This window comes from Gopherus flavomarginatus, chromosome 2 (assembly GCF_025201925.1).
Source record: "Gopherus flavomarginatus isolate rGopFla2 chromosome 2, rGopFla2.mat.asm, whole genome shotgun sequence".
Lineage (NCBI taxonomy): Eukaryota > Metazoa > Chordata > Testudines > Testudinidae > Gopherus > Gopherus flavomarginatus.
In genome coordinates, this window is record NC_066618.1 from 32,496,133 (window position 1) to 32,519,560 (window position 23,428).

At 45.0% G+C, this 23,428-nt stretch overlaps 2 protein-coding genes across 11 annotated transcripts in view; one reads left to right on the forward strand and one right to left on the reverse strand.

Moving 5' to 3' along the window:
- LOC127044377 (uncharacterized) overlaps window positions 1-23,428 on the forward strand; it is a 564,702-nt gene that overhangs the window by 273,336 nt on the left and 267,938 nt on the right. The gene's annotated exons all lie outside the window — the stretch shown is intronic.
- The window catches only part of JCAD (junctional cadherin 5 associated), an 83,647-nt gene continuing 68,211 nt past the window's right edge, over window positions 7,993-23,428 (reverse strand). For 9 of the 10 annotated variants that reach the window (XR_007772465.1, XR_007772459.1, XR_007772458.1 and 6 more), the window contains 3 exons: window positions 19,102-22,844; window positions 16,631-17,512; window positions 16,299-16,332 (listed from right to left, as the gene is read on the reverse strand). Coding sequence is in view for 1 of the 10 variants with exons in the window: in XM_050939007.1 (XP_050794964.1) it covers window positions 12,315-12,349; window positions 19,102-22,844 (3,778 nt within the window). In the remaining 9 variants the exon portion in view is untranslated. Of the gene's footprint in view, window positions 12,350-16,298; window positions 16,333-16,630; window positions 17,513-19,101; window positions 22,845-23,428 lie in introns of those variants that run through there. The other variant, XM_050939007.1, reaches the window with a different exon arrangement.

Below are 23,428 nucleotides of genomic sequence, written 5' to 3' on the forward strand. Positions count from 1 at the left end.
TTTCAAAGAAGCCCCTCGGATCCATTTGTGCTTTATTTAAATTTCATTGCAAATTTTTCTACCACAAATGATCAAAGCCATGAAAAGGGTTACAAAAATTAAAATGTTTATTGCATTTTTTAATAAATATGTTTAAAATACACAGGAAAAGGCCCATTTTCCATAAAACCCCAAACAGGTCTACGATATTGACCACCGTCCATGATTGTTCCCCCCAGAAACACATTTTTTTTTTTTTTGAGTGGATGAAGATGTTTGTTGTTCAAAAACTGTTGATCAGCTCTAGCAGGGTGTGACCGCTGCTTAGGTAACTGGACGCATCTTGCTGCGGAGGGTGTGAATGTTGGAAACATTAGGCAGAGTTGCTGCCTATGGGATTCAAAGTGAAGATATTGAGGGGCCTGTCAGAGAGACCACTGGGCTGCACACTGGGGCTATAAATGGGGGATGAAGGGTGTTGCAGGGAACAGGAAGCTGAATGTGGAAGGGGGAGCTGGAAGGTAATTCAGCAGGGGAATCTTTGTGGAGCAGTGGCACTTTTCAGCCCATGTACTGAGGGGATTGGCCAAGAAGGGAAGGAGAATAAGAGGCAGCTCCTGAAGTCCATGGCACTATGATATTGTACAGCTGCTGAGGATCAGCACCTCAGAGTTTATTCTTCTTTCCTGTGCTGTGGGTGTTGTCAGAGCCCCTTGCAAGGGGATATTATCGCTATCTTCCAGACACAAAGCCTACATCCATCCTTTGACCCACATCCTGAGAACTAGAGACCTCCTGTCTTACGCCATCTGGGATATTTATAGTCTGACCAGCCACTTGGAGAACAGAGCATTTCCTTTCCACTGTAAACATTGCGCTACGATAATAAGGAGCTGCTAGGATGAAACACAAATCTTCCTGTCTTCAGGATTTCCCAGCTCTGCTACTTCTTCAAATGACACTGGCTGGCCAGTTTGCTGGCCAGCAATTCATTGTATGAAGCTATTATTATTTGTATTATGGTAAAGTCTACGGGCCCCAAACAACCAACCAGGAGAAGACACTTCCTGCCCCGAGGAACTCACAATCTAAATAAAGACGACAGAGCAAGGGGAAAGAGAGGCACAGTCAAATTAAGTGACTTACCCAAGGTCACAATGTAGGTCACTGATAGCTCTTGGATTAGAATCCAGGCCTGCTGATTGCCAGGCCAGTGCCTTATTCAGTGGGACACAGTGCCTCCCACGTACAGTTAGTTTGAGTGAAAGGTGCTTTGCCAAATGATGTTGCTTCCCTCTTTGGTCATGATCATGAGACAATGTTTTTATTTCAATGGGAAAGCACAAGGGAGAGGCCCAGATCTTCAGAAGCATTTAAGTCCTTAACACCAGTGATGACCTGCCAAAATATTAACAACTGGTTCCCTCCTCCTCACCCCAAGAGGGGATCATCCTCCCCTTAGTCCCCCCGGGACTCCTGCCCTGTCCAACCCCTCATGTTCCTGGACAGCCCCCCCCCCGGGGCCCCTGACCCATCCCCTCCCCTTCCCTGTCCCCTGACTGCCCCCTGCTGCCCCATCCAACCCCTCTTTTCTTTCCTGATGGGCCCCCCCGGGACCCCTGCCCCATCCAACCACTCCTTCTCTCTGTCCCCTGCCTGCCCCTGGAACTCCTGCCCCTGCATGCCCCCCACCGCCCCATCCAACCCCTGCTCCTTCCAGACTGCCCCCCAGGACTCTTGCCCCCATTCAATCCCCCTGTTCCCAGCCCTCTGACCACCTCAACACTAATCCACCCCCCCAACTCCCCTGCCCTCTATCCAACACCCCTTCCCTGCTCCCTTACCATACTGCCTGGAGATGGGGGCCGGGCTGGAGCTGCGCTGCCCGGGGACGGGGTCGGGGTCTGGGCCGGAGCCATGCTGCCCGGGGATGGGGTTGGCCGGGTCAGAGCTGCGCCGCTTGGGGACAGGGTTGGGGTCTGGGCCAGAGCCGTGTGACACCTGGAGCCCTCCTCGTGCCCCATCCCAGCTCACCTGCGGGAAGCCGCTGCTTCCTTCTCAGCCCTCTCAAGCTTCCTGCGCAAACAGCTGATTTGCGGGAAGCCGAGGAGGGGAAGATGCAGCCAGGGGAGCCGTCTGAGGCTTTTGTTAAATTTAAAAGCCCTTTTCGAACCAGTTGTCCCGTGAGGAAGAACTGGTTCGAAAAGGGCTTTTAAATTTAACAACTGGTTCCCATGAACCGGTGGGAACCGGCTCCAGCTCACCACTGCTTAACGCTCACTGACATCAATGGGAGTTAGGTTCCTACATACCTCCAAAGAGCTGGGCCAGCCGCCCTTCCCTTTGTGCAGCATGTACGGCCTGGGACACTGGCTTTATCCCAGGCCACAGAGCACCATTCTGTGGGCTAGTGCTAGCACACCTCTGAATTAGCTCTGCTGAGGGATTGCCGATGGCCGGGTTTTCGCTCTCCACAAGAAAACAGCAGCCCACTGCAAGGTGTTGGAAGAACTGGAATGGGTTTGAGTGAGTGGGTAAGAGACAATGTTTGCGCTGGTCCTTAACGAGCTCAGCGAGAGAGAACTAGTGGAGTCAGCGCGGTAAAAGGTACGAGTGGTGCGGGACACTCTGGGACCGGTGACAGGATTGCCAACTTTCTACTCGCACAAAACTGAACACTCTTGCTCCACTCCCACCCTCGTCAGTCGCTCTTCCCACCTTCACTCACCTGCTCATTTTCACCAGGCTGGCTCAGGGGCTTGGGCTGTGTGTGTGTGTCGGGGGGGGTTTGCAGGTGTGGTGAGGGCTACGGCTGGGGGTGTGGGCTTTGGTGTGGGGCTGGGGATGAGGGATTTGGTGTGCAGGAAGGGGATCCAGCTTTGGGCTGATGGGTTCAGCGTGCAGGAGAGGGCTCCAGCTGGGGGTACAGGCTCTGGGGTGGAGCTGGAGATAAGGGGGTTGGGGTGCAGGAAGTTGCTCTGGGCTGGGATCAAGGGGTTTGGAGGAGAGAGGGGGATCAGGGCTGGGACAGGGGGTTGGGGCACAAGAGGGAGTCAAGGTTGCAGGCTCCGGGCAGTGCTTACCTCAAGCAGCTCCCGGAAGCAGTGGCATGTCCCCGCTCTGGCTCTTACACAACGGCAGGGCCAGGCAGCTCTCCATGCTGCCCTGTCCGCAAGTGCTGCCCCTGCAATTCCCATTGGCCACAGTTCCTGGCCAATGGGAGCAGCAGAACCAGTGCATGGGGCGGGGGCAGTGTGCAGAGCCCCCTGGCTGCCCTACGTGTAGGAGCAGGAGGGAGGAGATGCTGCTGCTTCCGGGAGCTGTGCAGAGCCAAGGCAGGCAAGAAGCCTGCCCTAGTGCCACTGTGCTGCTGACTGGACTTTTAATGGCCCAGTGAGCAGTGCTGACTGAAGCCACCATGGTCTCTTTTCGACTGGGTGTTTCAGTTGAAAACCGGACACTTGGCAACTCTACCTGGTGACTACGTACCTAGAGAAGGGTCATGTGTGAGTGCTCAGGCACCATCAGCATGTGCTAGAGATCATGCAGGGAGGCCATGGAGCACTCAGACTCTCAGCTAGAAATCCTCCTGGGCAGCACTGCATGGCAGGAAAACTACACTCCTCTCTGCAAAACACACAGGATACGCCCCCTCTGGGCCCAAGTAGTTTGCTGGCTGGTCAGAGTGCCCACAAAATTGCTAGGTAGGAGCAGGGACTATGTTCCCCAACAGGAGTGTGGCCAGCTCCTGTTAGCATGTGATTGCTCTCTGTGCCCTGCCCCTCACACGCTGACAGGGGCTGGTCAGAATCCAGCCCTGTGTGAGGCAGAAATAGGAGGAAAGGTGTGTACAGGGCTTTGTACTGAATAGGCTGACCAGACAGCAAGTGTGAAAAATCGAGACAGGAGGTGGGGGGTAATAGGCACTTATATAAGACAAAACCCCAAACAATCAGGACTATCCCTATAAAAATTGGGACATCTGGTCACCCTAGTACTGAATTTCTTGGACTTTCAAGGCATATTGAGTTAGGGCTGACTGGAGCTATGGGTGTTTAGCCCTTCTGGAACTCAGCATGCACCTGAAATGATGCTATGAATGTTGTTTGTTGTAAAAGCTCAGATACCAAATGCAAGGGCAAACTAAGAACCTGCCCAGTCAGTGTTCAATGCTGAGCCTGCCACTCGCCTCTTTTAAAAGGGCTTTTGATGCTCAGGAACAAGTCCAAGCAGGGAAAGCCCTGGGCACTCCCATCCTCTACTCGTCCCACATAGGCATCATAAGCTTCCCCACACCACCCGGCCAGGGGGTCTCACTTTTGCTTTGAAGACTCAACTCTTAGGATGAAAGTTCAGTCACTGTCCTGGTCTACACTACACAGTTAGGCTGACGTGAGGCAGCTTACTACAATCTAATGATGTCAGTGTACACAATATAGCCTTGCTTCCACCGATGTAAGTACTCCAATACATCCACATCATAACTCCACCTCCATCAGAGGCACAGGGCACTGGTGTTTAGGGCAACAGTGTCTTTGTAGACACTCCGTTACTTACGTTGGCTGTTACATTCCCTGGAGAGCTGGGTGGCTGGACCCCACTCCCAGTTGGGAGCTGTGGTGAGAAGCCCAGGTGGCTGGACTATGCTCCCAGCAGGGAATGAGGAGGCAAGAAGCCCCAGGTGGCTTCCTACTGCTTCCAGTTAGGAAATGGGAGTGGGGCGGGGCAGTCCTCCAGGAGCCTGTGGGGCAGCTGGGCTCCTGGCATGACTGGGCTCTCAGCTCCCCACACTGCCTCTCTGGTGAAGATGCACACCACCAACCCAATGAGGGTAGTGTGGACATGCACCACCACAGTAACTACTGCAGTGGCTGTAAGATTTAGTGTATATATATCCACTGTGTCTAGTAATTCTGTGTCCACTGAGGCTATCAACTATTCAGCAATGCCAATAGTAACATGGATCCCTCTGGTTCTCTAAGAAATGGACTGAGATAACCAGCTTCTTTCATGTGGAACAAGCAACCATCAGACAGTTAATCAGACATTAACCTAGGTAGATTAAAACCCATGACCTGAGAGTCAATGGCTCAGTATCCAAGCTGGGAGGGGTTGCAAGTGCTCTGGAGGATAGGATTAAAATTCAAAATGATCTGGACAAACTGGAGAAATGGTCTGAAGTAAATAGGATGAAATTCAATAAGGACAAATGCAAAGCACTCCACTTAGGAAGGAACAATCAGTTGCACACATACAAAATGGGAAATGACTGCCTAGGAAATAGTACTGCATAAAGGGATCTGGGGGTCATAGTGGATCAAAAGCTAAATATGAGTCAACAGTGTAATGCTGTTGCAGAAAAAGTGAACATCGTTGTGGGATATATTAGCAGGAGTATTTGTAAGCAAGACACAAGAATTAATTCTTCTGCTCTACTCCACACTGATTAGGCCTCAACTCGAGTATTGTGTCCAGTTCTGGGTGCCACATTTCAGGAAAGAGGTGGAAAAATTTGAGAAAGTCCAGAGGAGAGCAACAAAAATGATTAAAGGTCTAGAAAATGTGACCTATGAGGGAAGATTGAAAAATGTGTTTTTGTTTAGTCTAGAGAAGAGAAGACAGAGGGGATATGATAACAGTTTTCAAGTACATAAAAGGTTGTTACAAAGAGGAGGGAGAAAAATTGTTGTTCTTAACCTCTGAGGACAGAACAAGAAGCAATGGGCTTAAATTGCAGCAAGGGCAGTTTAGATTGGACATTAGAAAAAACTTCTTAACTGTCAGAGTTGTTAAGCACTGGAATAAATTGCCTAGGGAGCTTGTGGAATCTCCATCATTGGGGATTTTTAAGAGGAGGTTGGACAAAACTGTCAGGGATGGTCCAGATAATACATAGTCCTGCCTTGAGTGCAAAGGAGTGGACTAGATGACCTCTCAAGGTCCCTTCCAGTCTTATGATTCTATCATTGTCTGAGCCAATCAATCTTTAGCATTAAACTTAGAACCAGGAAAAACTAGACAAGACACCAAAGTACCAGGGTAAAATACTGTCCACAGAACTCTCAGTGCAAGAAACACAGGCCACTTTACAAACCCTTCCAACTTAGAGCCCAGCATATCCCTAAAAGAGTTATTAAAATGCTGAACAGACTAATGAGAGTTTTAGTGGTTTTGTAGTTACTGCTCTCTGTGACTGGGCCTCCTGCACAATTGGGTGTCCTCTCCATCACAGGTATGTTTAAGAGACATTGTATCACTGATAAGATAGTTATAGCGCTGGTTTCTTCAGGATTCAATGTATGGAGTTTCTCCAAGTTCAGGCGGATCTGATAAGGTTGTATATTAAATGTCTAAAATGCCCTCAGACAGACTCTGTGCCAAATGCAGGCTGCCCTGTGAAGTTGTGTAAAGGGAAAAAGAACTTTTCCTTATTGCATGGGGCTGGGAAGCAAAGGTAATGTGCATGGTTGGTGCCAACGGCCAGTGATGCTAGCTTCCTCACAAAGAGCAAGGCAGGCTAGGGCTAGAAGAAAGTACACCCAGCTGGCTAGAATTCCTCCTGGTAGCTTCTACTGCAGAGTAGTTTTTCTACCCATCACTCTAGCACTGGCTGCAGCTTTAAGCCACACGACAGTGTGGTGCACCTTAGGATACATCTTCACTAACCGCCATATCAGCAGGTAACAATCGATTGCTCGGGGATCGATATATCGTGTCTCATCTAGACACGATATATCGATCCCCGAACACGCTTATATCAATTCTGTAACTCCACCAACCCAAACGGAGTTGCGGAATCGGCAGGGGGAGCTGCGGACATCGATCCCGCACCAGGAGGACGGTAAGTAATTTGATCTTAGATACTTCGACTTCAGCGACGTTATTCACGTAGTTGAAGTTGAGTATCTAAGATCGATTTTCCCCCGTAGTGTAGACCAGCCCTTAGAAGCAGTAACCAGCATATAAAAAGGCCTGAATAGATTAGGACAAAGCTTAGGGGTTTTTTTTCCCTATCAGCTGTTAGAGAAAACATTCCTGCCTCTGGCTGGGCAAAGCTAGGAAAAATGCACTTCAGACCACAGGGAGGGGTGCATGCGTGCGAGAGAAAGAGAACTGAACAGTGGTGAGCCGGGGTGCTGGAACAATTTGTAAAGTGAGGGTGCTGAGAGTCATTGAACCAAACTGTAAACCTTGTATATGATGGAAACCACTTCAAGCCTGGGGGTGCAGCAGCACCTCTAATTCCAGCACTTATGTGGTGAGCCACTAAATACAGAAGACCTGTATGTCCCAGCCATTCCTGCCACCAGTTACGCTATGCCTTCATTGCAAAGAAAGGTGTTTTTACATTGAGAGCTGACAAGAGAGCTCTCTCAATGTAAAATCCTGTCGGAGACAAGGCACTGCAGTTTTTAACCTTGGTGGGTAGTTGAGGCTAGGATTTCTTGGCTATAACTAGTTCTCTCAGTGTAAAAAAAACACACATCTTTTTTTGCAGTGAAGACAAAGTGAGAGAGACAAAATTAAAGTGACAACTGGAGTGTCATGCCGTGCATTTGGATGTCAAATGCTCTTGTTCTGACCTGGCAGCAGTTTACTCTCAGTTACCCCAGAGAGTAAAGGACCTAGGCAGTAAAGGACCACCAGATTCACACATATAGGGAGAAGAGGTTCCAAAGCTGCAGAATAAATAGATGGTGCAAAACCAAGGTGGCAGTGAGCTGAATTTAAAGTCTGTTACAAGCTATAATGCCATCCCCTAAGAAGTGGGCCAGCTTTGTGGCGCAGGAAGTAATTTTTCAAGGCACTCCCTTTAATTACAAGGTGAATTCACAATTCATGAGGACATAACATGACCATAGTTTAATGGCTGCTACCACACTCCCCTGACAAACACCATGATGCTTTAAAAGTTTCCATAGTCCCACTACCTATCTCGAGGTGAAGGGAAACATCAGCTGACACACCCTATTCCTTCCAAGAACAAAAAAGCAAAGACCAGCACGTTCATGCAAAACCTTTATTTGGACAATGTCTATTGGCCAACAGCGCCACCTGACTTACATGGTAGCATGGAAACAGTGTTTACATTGTGCAGAAAAATACAAAGAAGTCCTTAAAGACATTCATCTTGTGATATTATACAAATATTATTGTCGTTGCTTACCCGTTTCCTTCCTTTATCCCTCTGAATCCCCTCTTGGTCTATCTAGAGCAGAGATCAAAATACTACTAGAAATACTTCCCGTTTTACGTAAAGACCCACACATGCATACTGTCTGTATTTTACATCATCATGTTTTTTGCCCCGTTTAGGAATTACTTGTGGGATGTTTCTGGTTAGTTTTTCAACCAGTCGAGAGTTGGACAGCTAGGCTTTCTACTGTCTAGGGTGGAATGTTCCTCATTTATTATATAATCTTTATGATCCTGGGACATGTCATTTTTTTTACTTCTTCTCTCTGCTCTGTGTTGGTCACTTCAGACTTTGCGTTCTTTCCCCCCTCTCCCTGCTCTGTAGCACTGGGAGGCGGATGCCAACAGTTGGCAGCAAGGGTAGTAAGCATTGTGGATTTTGGGTTTAATAGGGACATTAAGATTCATCTTTTTCTATGTTTCAAACAATTTATTTTAAATAGTCATTAGGATAAACAGCTTTGATTTACTCCCACACTGAGGCTTCTGGTGAATATTTTCATGTGAGTTGGAAATAAGAGAATTAAATTGCCAATAATGTTTAGCATTTTAACCTCCTTAACAGTGTTCTAATGGCTTCAGCAATGTAGCCATTGTCTGTGGGTTTGCAGACACACTCACACCCTTCGGCGTAATCTCAATTAAATCAGTGGAGCTCCTCACAGGAGTAAAGCTTATGCCAATTAATAAGGGCTGCTATATCATGGCCTTGGTGTCTACATAACCAAATTATGGAGAGCAGTTGAGCCCAACCTAGAAGAAACCAGCTGTTGCAGAAATAATTAGTTTATGGACCATGATCCACAGACAATCTACCAAATCTCTCCATTCCACTTAACCCAGTTTATGCTGCAGTTTAGCTCATGCCTCCACTTGCCTCTTTGGTCTAATGGGTCCCATCAAGGAAAGAGTCTGTTTCCAGTTATACCAGCTTAACCTGGGAGATCGGAATCTGAGCTGCAGCAGCCAGTGTACAGCTGAAGGATCTTCTGCTATTCACAACTAGTAACGCAAAATAACTTTACTGTCTTCCTGCCCTCTACACTCACCTTCTTTCTCCCCTCCCCCTACACCTGGTATGGAGGAGTTCAGTCCTACTCCTAATGAAAGCGAAGCATAGCAAACGTTAAATTACTATTCCCAGCATAAGTGCCAGCACTAAAAACCCCTCAGTCAACAGGGTGCATGTGCTTCCAAGGCAGTGGAACACTGACCATATATATTACTGTCAGCTTAGCACATTGAAGAAGCAAAAGCCTTTTTACTAAATTCAGATATTTACATATAAACAAGCCTGCCGGACAGGAGATTTTCAGATAGGCACAAACTTGACATATTTTTATTACTTGTAAATTTTAAACAATCCCTTTTTCTCAAGGTTGGTTGGTTGCCGTAGCCTATGAAGCAGTGTATTTACCTCTAATGACTCTGCACTACTTGGAAGTCTCCACACTGGATCTAAATTGAGGGAGCTTGGCGGCCCTGTACAGGATACGGGTGTCTGACTCACGGACTACCCCACTGATACAATCTACCTTGATCTTTGCTTTGAATGACCTGAGTTTGTGAAGGCTAAATTATGGTATTTGTTACTCCTAGAAAGGGTGCTCCAAGTTAATTCAATGGCTAGGTGAGCACTCATGCAAGTACATGGCTGGGCATTTCAATTTCCAGATTTCTTTGGCCATTAACAGACTTTTTTCCAGATAGACTCCATTTACTTCAAGGGAACCTAAGCGCATATTTTCCTAAATCCAGGCCACACGCTCCTGTCCCTAACTCCTCCACCTCAGCAAGGTCTGGAACCTGTGCTAGAAAAGTAGCGATTCTTTAAAGGAAAATGTAAACTGCACATGAACCCCAGTCCCGCAGAAGGATGGATCTGTGCGACTGAGTGCTTAGGCCTGCAGACAACCCTGCGGGCTTCCGCAGAACAACACGTGGGAATAGAGGGTCTGCCCTCTGCATCCCATAGGCTAGGAACCAGCGCGACTCCCCATTGTGTGTGGTTGGCAAGGGAGTGAACAATAGAGAGAAGCCTGGAAAGGAGCTATGGAAGCTCACTACTTACCCTTCTTCCCCTGACAGGAGAAAAGTGTCTCGGGATTTGGGAATCTCACCTTCTTCCTGAAGGTGGAGTCATTGCACTGGCACTAACATGAGATTTCGAAAGGAGCATGGCGACAGGAAGCCTTATGGATACAGATGATTCACACGTAGAGCTGGAGAAAGTCTGCAAGGTTCTAGTCAATCAATGACACAATCACATTTTCTTTGAATATGTTACAAACGTTTAAAAATCCCATGAAGTTCCTGTGTAACCGAATCAGGTGTTACAGATAAGAAATTCTTGCTGCCGAAGCACAGTATGTGTTTTTGGTATGTTTTTGCCAACTCATAGACCACCCGAAAATTTATATTTCAGGAATTTGAAATGTTTAAAAGATAAAGTGGTTCTACAAAACAAGAATAGCTAGTAACAAAGCCCTCGAAATTCATGGATAAATTGTCAAAAGAATGTCAGCAAACAACAACACTTTAAAAAACCCCCACAGAAGTGGACAGAAAGGCTTTAACACAAACATTGTGCAGGCTAATTCAGTATTAAACACAGCAGAATGTACAGGCCTTTTTATATACTCTAATTTTTATTGAAAAAGCCATATATTTGAATGTCACAAAGAAGCAGTCCAAATCTGTCCACCCCCTTCGGTGATGCCCACTGGCTCCAAGGATGAATTTGACCCAGATTTATTTATTTTCATACACTAGCCTAATTCAAAACCAAACCGCATAAAAACTGTTTAACAAACAAACCCAGGTACTTTATCAGAGCTGCTCACATGAGACAGGGCTCCAACCCCACTTTTTGGTAATTACAGTCGGTGGAATGTTATGGCAGCAATACCAGCACGGATGGTTCTCAGCTGTGTTCTCCAAAGAGCTGCTCCAAAAAGAACAATCCAACAGTTGAGTGGAAAATTGTAGACATTAACCCTGTACTCCACATACATACATATACACTGATTGTTCTTTTCAAAACAAAAGAAAGTGGCAGTACTGGATATGAGGCCATATGGAATGTGCATTAAGATACATAAGTGACTCCTCCTTGGTCTGTCTTCTGTCAAAAGAATTATTCTTCTTAAAATATAATAATAATAATAATAATACTTCTTTATACTGGCCACTTAATTGTTTACATCATAGAAAAATAGACAGTATTCTGTAACAAGAAATATAGTTAACTTTGTTAAAATGGGCTATTTTAAACCAGCAATTATTGTGTCATATAAAGAATTTCTAAATAGCAAAACACAAATAGATAATACTGAGTGCAAAACAGCCAGTGGTATTGTCTGCATTGGTTCAAAACATTTTGTTGTCAGCTACTGTAATTACATGTTCTGTACACTGTACTACAAAAGTCTTGATCTTTTAGGAGCTTTGGGGAATTTGCTTTAATTTTCTCTACATGTGGCAAATAAGTATTTAATCAAAATTAACTCAAACTGTGGAAGTCCAAACTGATTTCGCAATAAATCAATATTCATTCGCCTAGTCTTGCATTCATTCCAAAGCATCCCTCCCACCTCCCCTCCACACACACACACACACACACACACACACACACACACACACACACACACACACACAGTGCAGCAGCACTCATGACTCATGTCTTATGGCCAGAGATTCCTCAACTTATGCAGTTTGGGCTTTAGAGATTCAGAAGTTTAGCTTATAAATTCACATTCCTTTAAAAGCATTTTACTAATCTCCTGTGTTTCAATGCACACAGAAGAATAAGCTCCAAAGCCTAGCCTCAGTGAGTTTACCATCGCAGCTGAAGACTGATAAACATCGTTTAGATAAAAACTCTTTGCCAAGTGTAGGCATTAAGTCTTAATGCTACAAAAAACAGATGGTATCCAAGTAAGAGTCAGTTTTCTGTGATCTCCGCAAAGCAGATATGTGTGAATAACTAATTTCCTACTGGCAGTGGTAAAGGCTTTATCAGAATATCATAAACACCACAAATGGAGGCAATTTCCAAGTGTTAAAACACAGAGCAAAATCAGCAAAACATTCTTAGGAGATCAGACATCTCTAGAGTGTGTTCATCATCTGTGTTCAGCTCACACCCTTTCAACTCTGGAGGGATCGTACATATCTGAAAAATGCAAGATGAGAAAACCATGAGTGATGGGTTCTGAAATCTACTCAAGTTTAGTACATGCAGCTGGCAAGAGAAATAAGACCCTGTTTTCTTAATTTAGAAGTACAGAAAAACCCTCGCAAACACACTATTCTTTTACAAAAGTCAATTTAAAAATTGAATAATTAACTTGCAATTATTCTTTTTGTACACTGTGTCGGAGAATTCAGTGCTGGGGCTGGACTGAGAGCCCTGGAGACGCAAATTCTTGACTAGAGCCTGATTCCTGTCCCATTAGGCCTGATTCTGATCTCACTTATACTAGTGCGATTTGGGAGTAACTCCACTGAAGTCAATGGAACTACACCAGTGTAGAACTTGTGTAGATGAGATCAGGATCAGACCCACCAACTAGAAAAGGAGTTTCGCTATTTTACCGTTGAATTGAGTGGGGCCAGGACTTGGCCCCTAAGGGTGTGTCTATATTGCAGCTGGGAGCGAATTTGCCAGCCCAGGTGGACAGATTCCGCTAGCAGAGCTCACGCTAGCGCGCTACATAGAGCGGTATGAACATTGCTGCACTAGAGGTCTCTTGGGCTGGCCACCTGAACTTGGACCCAGGGGATAAGGTGACCTCGAGCTTGGGTGGGCCCAAGCCTCCTCCGGTGCCACAATGCTATTTTTAGCCCGCTAGCGCAAGTTTGTCTGCCCCAGCTGGGAGGCTCACTCTGAGCTGCAGCACAGATGTATCTTAATACTGCAGAGAAAAGCAGGGGCAGCATACACCTCCTGGCAATGTGTCTCCATCCAGACCCATATGACCATTTTACAAGGTGGGGATACAGTTCTGTCTTCATTTTTCAGCACTCAGTGTCTCCTGTACTCGGCAGAATAATGTATTTGCATTAAACACTATACTGCAAAGAGAGGCTGTGTTACATCACTGTGGCCAGGCTGTCTTCCTCCAGCGTGCAAAACTCCAGGCCATGGTTTTCAGTTATTGTGTGTGAACAGATTGCTAGACAAAAGATGTGATTATTATTAAAGAAAATCAGCTCTATGCTTTGGTGAATGCAACAAGTAAACAAATAGCATCATCACCAGATTATACCCATTTTTCTAGCTAAAAATACACAAAAGCCGGTCTATTATGTTTTCAGCGGGTTTCAAACTGAAGTTCTTACTCAGGTTCTGATCATGTAAGGGCTCGTCTACACTGCAACATTGTCACCAAAACTTTTGTCTTTCGCAGGGGTTTTTTTTGTAAGTACTCGCGAAAGACAAAAGTTTTGCTGACGCAAGCAACAGTGTGAATGCGGCTTTGTCAGCAGGAGCGCTCTCCTGCCGATAAAGCTCATGCCGCTCGTGCGGCTGGAAGTATTTTGACGACAAAATACCGATAGAGAGTTCACACACGCTGACTTTTAGCGACAAGTTGATATAGTCTTGTCGCTAAAATCTGTGTAGTGTAGACAAGCCCTTTTACGTGCAAGCAAATATCTGCATCATCCCATGCATAGCAGCTTGTAGTCCTGGGGTGGGACTGCACTGAAAGTCAGTAGGATGTGTGCATCTAAATCACTTAGGTCCTTGAAAACCACACTCATAGTCGGTGGTCGTGTAACTCCCCCACTGCAGTGCCTGATCCCACAAACACTGGTGCATGTCAGTAACTTTACCCGTGTGTGTACAGGAATGACTATGCAGATTTACTCACATGCACAAGTGCTTTCAGGATCAATGCCTAAATCAATGGAAAGTTTTCCCAAGTAAGAACTTCTGGATTTGACTCCATGTAAAGATTATAAGAATAAACATTCCTTGCAGCTGACAGATTGGTGTCATATCATTTTTTCTCCTCTCTTGCCACTCTCTTCCTCCCTTCCTGCAGTATTTACAAGGCAATCAATAAAGGAAACCTTGTCAGTAACTGATATATTTTAGAAAATGTGTCAGTTTCCTTCTTCTGACAGAGTCCAAACGTTTGTACTAATGGACAACATGGGTCAAAGTCAATAGACAAATACTGTTAGAACTGTTGTAGTCTAAAAGACATTGAAGCATGCATCTAAGCCCTATGGATCAATCGTGCGGGAAGAACCCACGAGGTACGGGCACTTTACCCCATGTAATTTTTTTCACCATTTATATACACCCAGCCTTTTGGTTGTAGGAACTACGCTTCGTAGGAGGACATTAAGACAAATCTAGAAAGGAATTCACGTTTTTGAATCATGGCTCTCCCAAAATGCCAGAAGTGCTGAACACTTGCTACGCCCATCAACTCCCAAGAGAGCTGCAAGTGCGCAGGCCCGTGACAATCAGGGCACAGAATGGTGGAAGCTCCTCCAGCCTGAAGACTATTTATTCTCTGAAAAGTTACTCACACACTCAGCCCTCTGAACTGAAGCCAAATGAATTAGGGCAAGATTCTGCCTGGTGTATGAGGGGCAGCAAAAGGACTGGGTTGCAGCTGGACTCTCCAGGGAGAATTTTGGCTGTGTCACAGAGCTGGCAGGCAGGTTGGGGGAGCAGATGCTAGAGTAGGAGGTCTGCTACCCTGGGACGGCGCAGCATGCTCCCGCTCAGCACCCAGCCAGTGCAGCGCCTGGGACTGTTTTACTCTGCCCACAGACAGCTACCAACCATGGAGGGCATTAACAGGGAACAGGCACTTCACTTCCCAGTGGAATCCTGGCTGGTCCCTGTCCACAGCTTCTTCCACCTTCCCCACTGTCAACACATGCAGGAGTTGAACAGACTGTGGCCCTTGAGTTGTAGGTTTGCAAATGTCCAACTTTCCATCAAACGTGGATGCAGACTATCACTGTCCTGCTGTCTCTGCTCCTAGGAGCCTATTCATGCATGACAGAGACTGATGTGCCCAACAGGCTCTGAGCACACTCAACCAAATTCACTGAAGTGGGTGGGGTTACACCACGGATGAAATGAGCTAGCTGAATATTTTAGTTCATGAGACAGCCTCATGTAATCTAAGCCAGTTTGTACTATTGCCCTTCTGCTTACTATTTAGGAATACACTGCACTTCAATAGCTCCTCCCACCAGATGGATCTCAAAGCACTCACCGCCATTAGGGAATAAAGCCAGATCCCCCCTGCTAGGTGGGTGACTAATTAGCACCAGCACTTCACAGAAGTTAAGTGACTTGCCCATGGCCACAGTGGCATTTCCATAGCCGAAGAGGGACCTAAGACCAAGTCTCCTGATTCCCAGCCCTGGCTTTTAACTCTGACTTTTCTTCCTCACATCTGACAACAAAAATCCCAAAAGTCCGCCCCGCCCACATCCCCTCAGTTAGATAGCTCATTAGCTTACTGTATAAAACTAATTAGCAAGACCAACATACTAAGGAGGAAATCCTTGTCCCACTGCAGTCATTGGTAAAACTCCCACCGACATCAATGAGACCGGAACTCACTCAAATGCTTGCAGCCCAGTAATTACAATTGGCCCTAAAGCCAGTGTGTGTGGGGGTGGTGGCTGGGAGGGATGGAAAGGCAGGGTTATGGGTGCACATTGGACAATGGAATAAAAGCTTGGAAAGGTAAAAGATTTCAATTTCAAGGTTCCAAGATAATTATTATAAACAGTTGGGAGGAATTGTTTTTTTGAATTGTGTTAAATATTTTTACAGTGTCCTTTGAAGACAATGGCATTGATTTATTCCCATTCATTCAAAATACAGTGAAACCTGTCTTAAGGATGCACTCAAAAAACAAAATCAGCAGCTTAAGTGATCTTTTAATAATGGTGGAGCAGAAATGTACTCGTGTGTTTGGGAATACATTAGGATGGTCTGTTACAACGGTAATTTGCATAATAAGGGGGTTGTCTCTTGTACAGTGTTTCATATTAACTCCAACTCCCTCATTTAAAAATAACTGGTGCGTTTGACAAGTTACTGTATAAAAATAGCAAGACAAGGCTTTGGTTGAGAATCTCTGTTTGCTGATTCCTCTAGCCTTAGTGATTGACCTAGTCTGAGCGCACGTCCAGACTAAACCGCGGCATCGGCGGGTTAAAATCGATTGCTCGGGGATCGATATATCGCGTCTAGTCTGGACGCGATGTATCGATCCCCGAGCGCGCTTACATCAATTCCGGAACTCCATCAACCCGAACGGAGTTCCGGAATCGACACGGAGAGCCGCGGACATCGATGCCGCGCCGTCCAGACGGGTGAGTACCTCGATTTTAGAAATTCGACTTCAGCTACGTTATTCCCGTAGCTGAAGTTGCGTATCTAAAATCGATTTTAATTCCTAGTCTGGACGTGGCCTGAAACTATGATAGACATCAGGCTTTCCCAGACCAAGCTGCATGGCACTTTGGCTCTTTTCTGTAAAACTCTGCTGGATATGTAGTGAGTCCTTACACCACCTCCCCATCCCAGTCTACCCTCTTACTAGACATACAGTAGAACCTCAGGGTTACAAACACCAGAGTTACCAGCTGAGCGGTAAGCCACACTCCTCATTCGGAACTGGAAGTAAACAATCAGGCAGCAACAGAGACCAAAACAATAAAAATAAAAATAAAGGACTGCGTTGAACTACTAAAAAAAAAAAGGAAACGTTTGAAAAAAAAGATTTGACAAGTAAGGAAACTATTTCTGCACTTGTTTCATTTAAATTAAGATGGTTAAAAGCAGCATTTTTCTTCTGCATAGTAATGTTTCAAAGCTGTATTAAGTCAATGTTCAGCTGTAAACTTGTGAACGAACCACCATAACATTTTGTTCAGAGTTAGGAACAACTTCCATTCCTGAGGTGTTCGTAACTCGGAGGTTTTACTGGAGGCCATCATGGGACTTGGGTGGTGTGGGATAGCAGAGAAGGCAAAGCATGAAGCCTCTCTACAAAACTTAGTTTTATCCTCCAGACTACACCTCAGAGGCCAAGACCTGAGATTTTCTGTGTCACTTGTATCCATATTTGGGCATGAACAAGTTAGTGTTTCGAGGACGGGAGGATGCTGGTGGAGGCGATTCCTTCCCAACCCCTGAGCACTATGCCCTGTAGTATAAGACCTGATTAAGGGGAAATGAAGATCACACTCTATCCAGTTGTGGGAAATGCTGTTACAGCTGCAAAGGAGCAAAACTCCTCTCTGTGCACTGTTGAAGTGGCATTGTCCCCACCAAGGAAGGATGTACCTAGATGGGAACAAACTGTATAATTCAGCAATAGAGGTCAATTCAGCTCTGATTTACTCTGGCATAAACCAGGGCACTTAGATTGGAAGCTCTTTGGGCCAGGGGCTGGTTTTTTTGTTCTGTGATTGGACAGTGCCTAGCACAATGGGGTCCTGGGAAACCACTGGGGCTCTGAGGCATTATAGTAATATAAATAAATAAATCATAACGTCTGATTTGATACATCCCTGCAGCAACATACACTAGAAGGGCTCAGCTGCTGTTCTCATGCCCAGCAGAAAGTCTCAAGGGAGTAAGACACAGGAAACCACTATTAGGCATAGTAGGCCTGGCTAGTGCAGAGAAGTTGAATTTGCCTACACTGTGAGTCTGAAGTGCACAGTATAGTTCAATGGGGAAGGAGAATCTGAGATGGAGGGAGCATGAAATGAAACAAAGACTAAGGCCTGAACGGTAGGAGCTGGGAGGGCTTCTGATGCTTACTTAGAATTCATGCAATTCACTCCAGGGTCTGGGGAGGGAACAAATAAATTCCCTTTAAAGTCTGGTTAAGTTAATCTCCATTGCCCTACACTGGAGAATTTTACAGAAATTTATACTGACTGGGTTAAATATGGATTGTGAATTTTTTGTGTTTGTGAATTTCCAGGTGGGTTTTCAGCTATTAGAGAGGAAGTGGGGAAAACAAAAGAAACATTAAGTATTGGGTTATCGACCTGCATAGCAAGTACCACGCATTTACTCTTTCCAACCAATTTAAAGTCTCTGAACAGGTGGCATGCCTGACTTTATAAAGAAAGAGCTATTGCTACATTTCTCAAGGGTGCCCATTAATTTAATTAGCACATCACTATGTTCAAAAGACCATATGTGAGTGCTGATCAATTCATAAGTTAACTTGGAATTACTTAAGAAGCAGGCAAGACTATCCTTGACCCCAGGAGCAGAGGACTCCAAAGCATATGCTGAAAGATTCAGCCTCGTGTTTTCTCTGGGGATATCAGTTATCGGAAACATTTTGTATAATGTCTCATGAATATTATCCAGACAATTTCTACCCTGAATATTTAACCCTTTCCCTGTGCCTTCAGATTAGAATATAGCAGGTTTATAAGTCTATTTTTTATTTCTTCTCAGTTCTGATGTGTTCCTATCTATTGACTATAGAATCAAACTAGAATTGACTTTGAGAATAAAAAGCTGGATATTCATGGAAAGGGTGGGATCATAATGTGTGAGCGTAAAACCAGGGCAGGTATTGTGAAATTTCACTTTATTTTTGACACAGTCTTCTGAAACCGTTAGGTAATGGGGAAAGTCCTACAACTTTATGAATGAACTTCAGTAATCGGAACCCAAGTGCCTGCAATAACAGGGGATAATGCTCACTGCAAGAAAACTACAATTCTTTATTGACAACTAATCCTTTTATAGCCTATCAAATTACTATACTATAGCAGCTGTAGTATATGGCAGTAGGTAAACAGGAAGATTACTTCTTTTGAGGATATCACAGGGGGAGTAGATGTACGTTTCCTATTGAAACAGAGCCTGACTGAATCCCAGATAATGATAAAACTGGGCCTTACCTAAACAAAAATCTCGGTCAGCCTTCTTCTTGCCTATCGTAGTTACGTGTCCATTTTCGTCAAGAGAGATAATTCGCTTGGAAACAGCACCTGTGTGCACCATTTTGCGAGAGAGTTCATTACTGCTGAGTGGTGCATAGCTTCCTCTCTCCTCTTGTACCCTTGATGGTTTCTCCTCATCTACTTCCTCCCCTGAATCTGCACTTTTGATACTCAGACGCCGCATACGGGAAACTGAGTCAATCTCTTTCATTCGCACCAAACGATCCATGACTGTTCGGCTAGGAGGAGAGGCAAGTTTGCCTTGTAACGTCTCAATCACCTTTGAGGTGCTTCTAACTTTTTTTTCCGAGCTCGGAATGATCATGTTTCTTTCAGCAAGTTGATGCGTAACAGACTTGCAAGGCAGGTCTGGATCCTCATCTTGCCTGTTGAGACCCGCACGCTGTTCAAAATCTCGCTCAGTTACCAGAGTTTTAGATCTGGCTTCTTGGTCAGAGCTCTGGTATTCACCAGTCCAAAATGGGAAGTCTCTCTCTCCAACAAAGAGAGAACTTTCTGTCCAGCCACACTTTCGTCTGCCCTCATAAGAGCTGTCTTTTGTTTCTACTTTGTCACGTACTGTTCTCCCTACTGGAAATTCAGGATCTTGGCCTCTATTTGCAAGGTTGGTGTATTGGTGGAGGCCAGTTCTGTCCCCAGGAATTAGAGACTCCACTGCTACCTCTATACCCAGAATCCTTGCAGCTCTTGCCTGCAGTGACTCATTTTGGGGGATCTCCATCGCATTTGCATTAGAAGAAAAATCAAAGTTGTTAGCACCTGGTTCAGGGTCAATATCCAGTCCCACAGACCTCAAATCTGGCTCAGAATGACCTTGATTTCTATTAGTTAAAGACAATTTTACTATAGATCCTCTCTCTAAAGGTTTATCACTCCTGGGAGTTGCGCTTTTCTTCCGTTTTACAAAATCTAACATATTAGCTATGTAATTTCTATCTTCTTTTGTCTCCTTTAAGTCCGCATGATTGAATGGATTACTCTGATTTGCATTACTTGGACTACTGGACAAAACTCTATTGACTGGGCCTGAACTTGCCCCCTGTTTGTTTGTTCTGTTCTTGGCTTCCTGCTTCCTTGTTTCTCTTATCACACTTCCATCTGCTGGCTTGATTAAACCACTGCTCTCTTTTGCATTCAAGGAGCTTTGTGATCCAACACAGATATGTGGGTCATCAGACTTAAGCTCTGTACTCCAACTTTCAGACTTACTTTTAACTCTTCCTTGCTTAAATATAGGAACTTCTGGTACCACAGTTTTTAGCTGCTTACAAAGTCTGAGTTCCTGGGTTGATTCATCAGTCCTGGAGGTCCCTATCTTTGTAGGAACACAGTCCTGCTTTGTTCCCTCACTCTCCGCACCATCTTCACTACTAGTGCTTTCTTCCTGTTCTTGGAGCTCCTTGTTAAAACTTTCTAACTCACTTATTGCATCCCAGGGACGGCGACCGACAGGTTTCAAGAGAAACTGACCAAATAGTTCTTTACTCTTGCAGGGAGCACTTGCTTCGCCCTTGACCACATCACCCCTGGGAATTGTGCCAGTTTCCCTTTCCTGGGTAGGCATGGCTGTGCAGGACCCATAAGCCTGGCTCTGGTATGCCTTTGGTGAAGGTACCTGAATTACGGAGGTGGCAGTCCTTGAAAATGCACTATTGCTGGATGGACTGAGGTTCATCTGACCTTTCATATTGTATGTATTCTGCCTACATTTTCTGTCATCGGGGGATAAACCTGCCTCTTCTGACCCAACCAAAGATGCTGCATGGGTTAAGAATTTTGGAGCCATCAGTTTATTATTTGGTTCACCAGGTTTTATACCATGGAAAAATTGTGAGCTTTTAAGGTCTTCAGTGAAACAGGTCTGTGTTTGCTGGTCTCTGTACTGATCGCCTGGCCAAGAGCCAGAGTATTTGAGTTCCCTGTGTTTTCTAGGCTGAGTAAATCTGAGGTCATTCATTTGTTTGAACTCCTCTGGTTTCCACAGCTCTTGTTTTTGTAACTCAGTTTTATTGGTCATGCTTCCTGTGAGAGCTTGTAACTCCAAGTCAGTGGAAGACATACTTAAAAGACTTTGTTCTTGCAAAGCTCCATTGTTATCAAATTCATTCTTCTTATCAGGGCTCTGTGTTAAGTTATTGTTCCTATCAGTATCTGGCAGATTTGATTCAGATTTAACTGGGATGGACACCAAACAAAATATAGTTTCATTCATTTTTTTCTTTGAACTCTTTTTGCTCTGCATCCCAGTTCCAGGTTCAAACTTTTTTACTCTAGTAACAGTCTCACAGGTGCTATCCATATGTGGGTTTCTTACAGAAAGGTTGCCCTTTGTGTACTCCTGATTAGTTTCATTTTCAGGGGAGTGATTATCTGTCTCACCACTGTCTCTTTGGTCAGGCAGGGCCCAGTTTTCCTGATCTCCGTTAGATGCTGCCAACCACCTGTTGCAAAGTGTGGTGCTGTCATGCGTTCTCTCACCCTTTACAGTATTTAGTAAGTATGATGGCTCCAAAAAGGCACTATTGTATTGTAGTTCGATAGTTCTCTCCTGCAAAGCAGTAGGATTGGTCCTACATGTATTTTCAGTGTGTTTAGTGTTGCTCTGGCGGCTCTCGGGATGTGCTATTTTAATATGCCGTATTCGAGGATCATCAAAAGGAATATACTGAGTGGAATTCAGGTAGTCATCAGTGTGCCTGGAATGGCTTTGTTTTCCATGAAGAAGGTGGTCATCTTTGCAGTGTTCACCTCCAGTTTCCAATGTGCTAGTGGAGGGTCGATGGCTGCTGAGGGTCCTCTCTACTGAATGCTGCTGACTGTTGTCAAAGCACAAGTCATAGTTAGGCACTTCATTGAGGGAATGCTGATTCACACTTGGCTGAGGTGGGGACTTGTAAGATGGAGGTGGTATATAGACAGGGGGCTCTAAACCAGAGTCTGGAATGTAAACATCTTGCTTCGGCTCATTACCTTTGGCTAAATATGAAATGGGCTCATCTATTTGCTGGTGGTCCTGAAAGCCACTGGTTTCTACAGGTGCCCTCATCTGTCGGTGCAGTTCATAGGATGGAGGTTTAAGGGGTCTGCCATACTTGGGCTTGGCCAGAGGAAGAAGGTGGCTTCCTGTTTCCCTGGGTTTTGTAAATTCCAAAGGCAGTCTGTTTTGGGGACCCGAGAGTGCTTTAGTTCCACTTAGGAAGTGATGATTATTCACCAGGGAGGGTATTTCCACACACTTCAGGGTCTCTGGTGAAAGAACTCTTGGCAATGATTGTGATTTCCCTTTGTTATGGGAACTAAGTACATTGTCTCCCAGGCTCAATGAGTATAGATCTTGAAGTAGTTTCTCTCTATCACCATCAGACATTTGTCTTCCTAATTTTTTAGGTTGTTTCCAGCTTTCTGTTCTTAAACTTTGCCATTTGTAATCACCAGGCACTTTCCAGGTCTCCTGCAAGCCACTTCTTGTCACACTCTCTGTTCCTGCTCCAACCTCCAGCTGATTTTCTTTAGCATGTCTGTACACCTCATGGGGTGGTGCCAATCCTTTCATTTCAGAGTCTCCTTTGTCAGTATAACCCAGAAACATGCTAAAGTCTTGTCCTCTTCTTCTCCAGTAGGCCAGATCTTTATCAGTCTTGGGCCCCGAAGACCATGCTAACAGATGTCTGTCATAAAACCTGCAAAAAAAATGCAGTGTCATAGGCAAGCTATAAAAATGCAGCCTCTTTCCTTTATGGGGAATTTTATTAGAGGGTCAAATGCTGAGTTATGCCAATAGGGTTTCCACTCTCAGTTTCTATAATTTATTCACAACCATAGGACATTAAAATCCTTAGTAATTAACATACACATTTTCTCCCAGGCAAGTAAGGCGGCTAAGCTATATACACATGCACGTTAGTATGGCATTTTTTTTAATTGGTATGCATAGCTGTTGAAAACAATGTGCACAATGTTGTATGCTGTGCAGGTATGTAGAGTCCTATTGAATATATACTATGAAAAGTGAATTGACTATGTTAAACAAGGCTTTGAATCTTAATTTCTGCTCTCAGTTACATCAAAACCTATTGCCTTCACAGGGTTGTACAGGGGTAACCAAGCATAACATAATATGGCTCTAGATTTAAAAAGAGAAGGCAGTAGGGGGACTCTCTTAACAAATTTCTGTAAGAAACAGGATTTTGCATTACAGCACAAGGGCTGAAAGAAGGCGGTTCTGGTTAATTTGATCTTTTGCATTTGTTTAAGGAATAAGTCT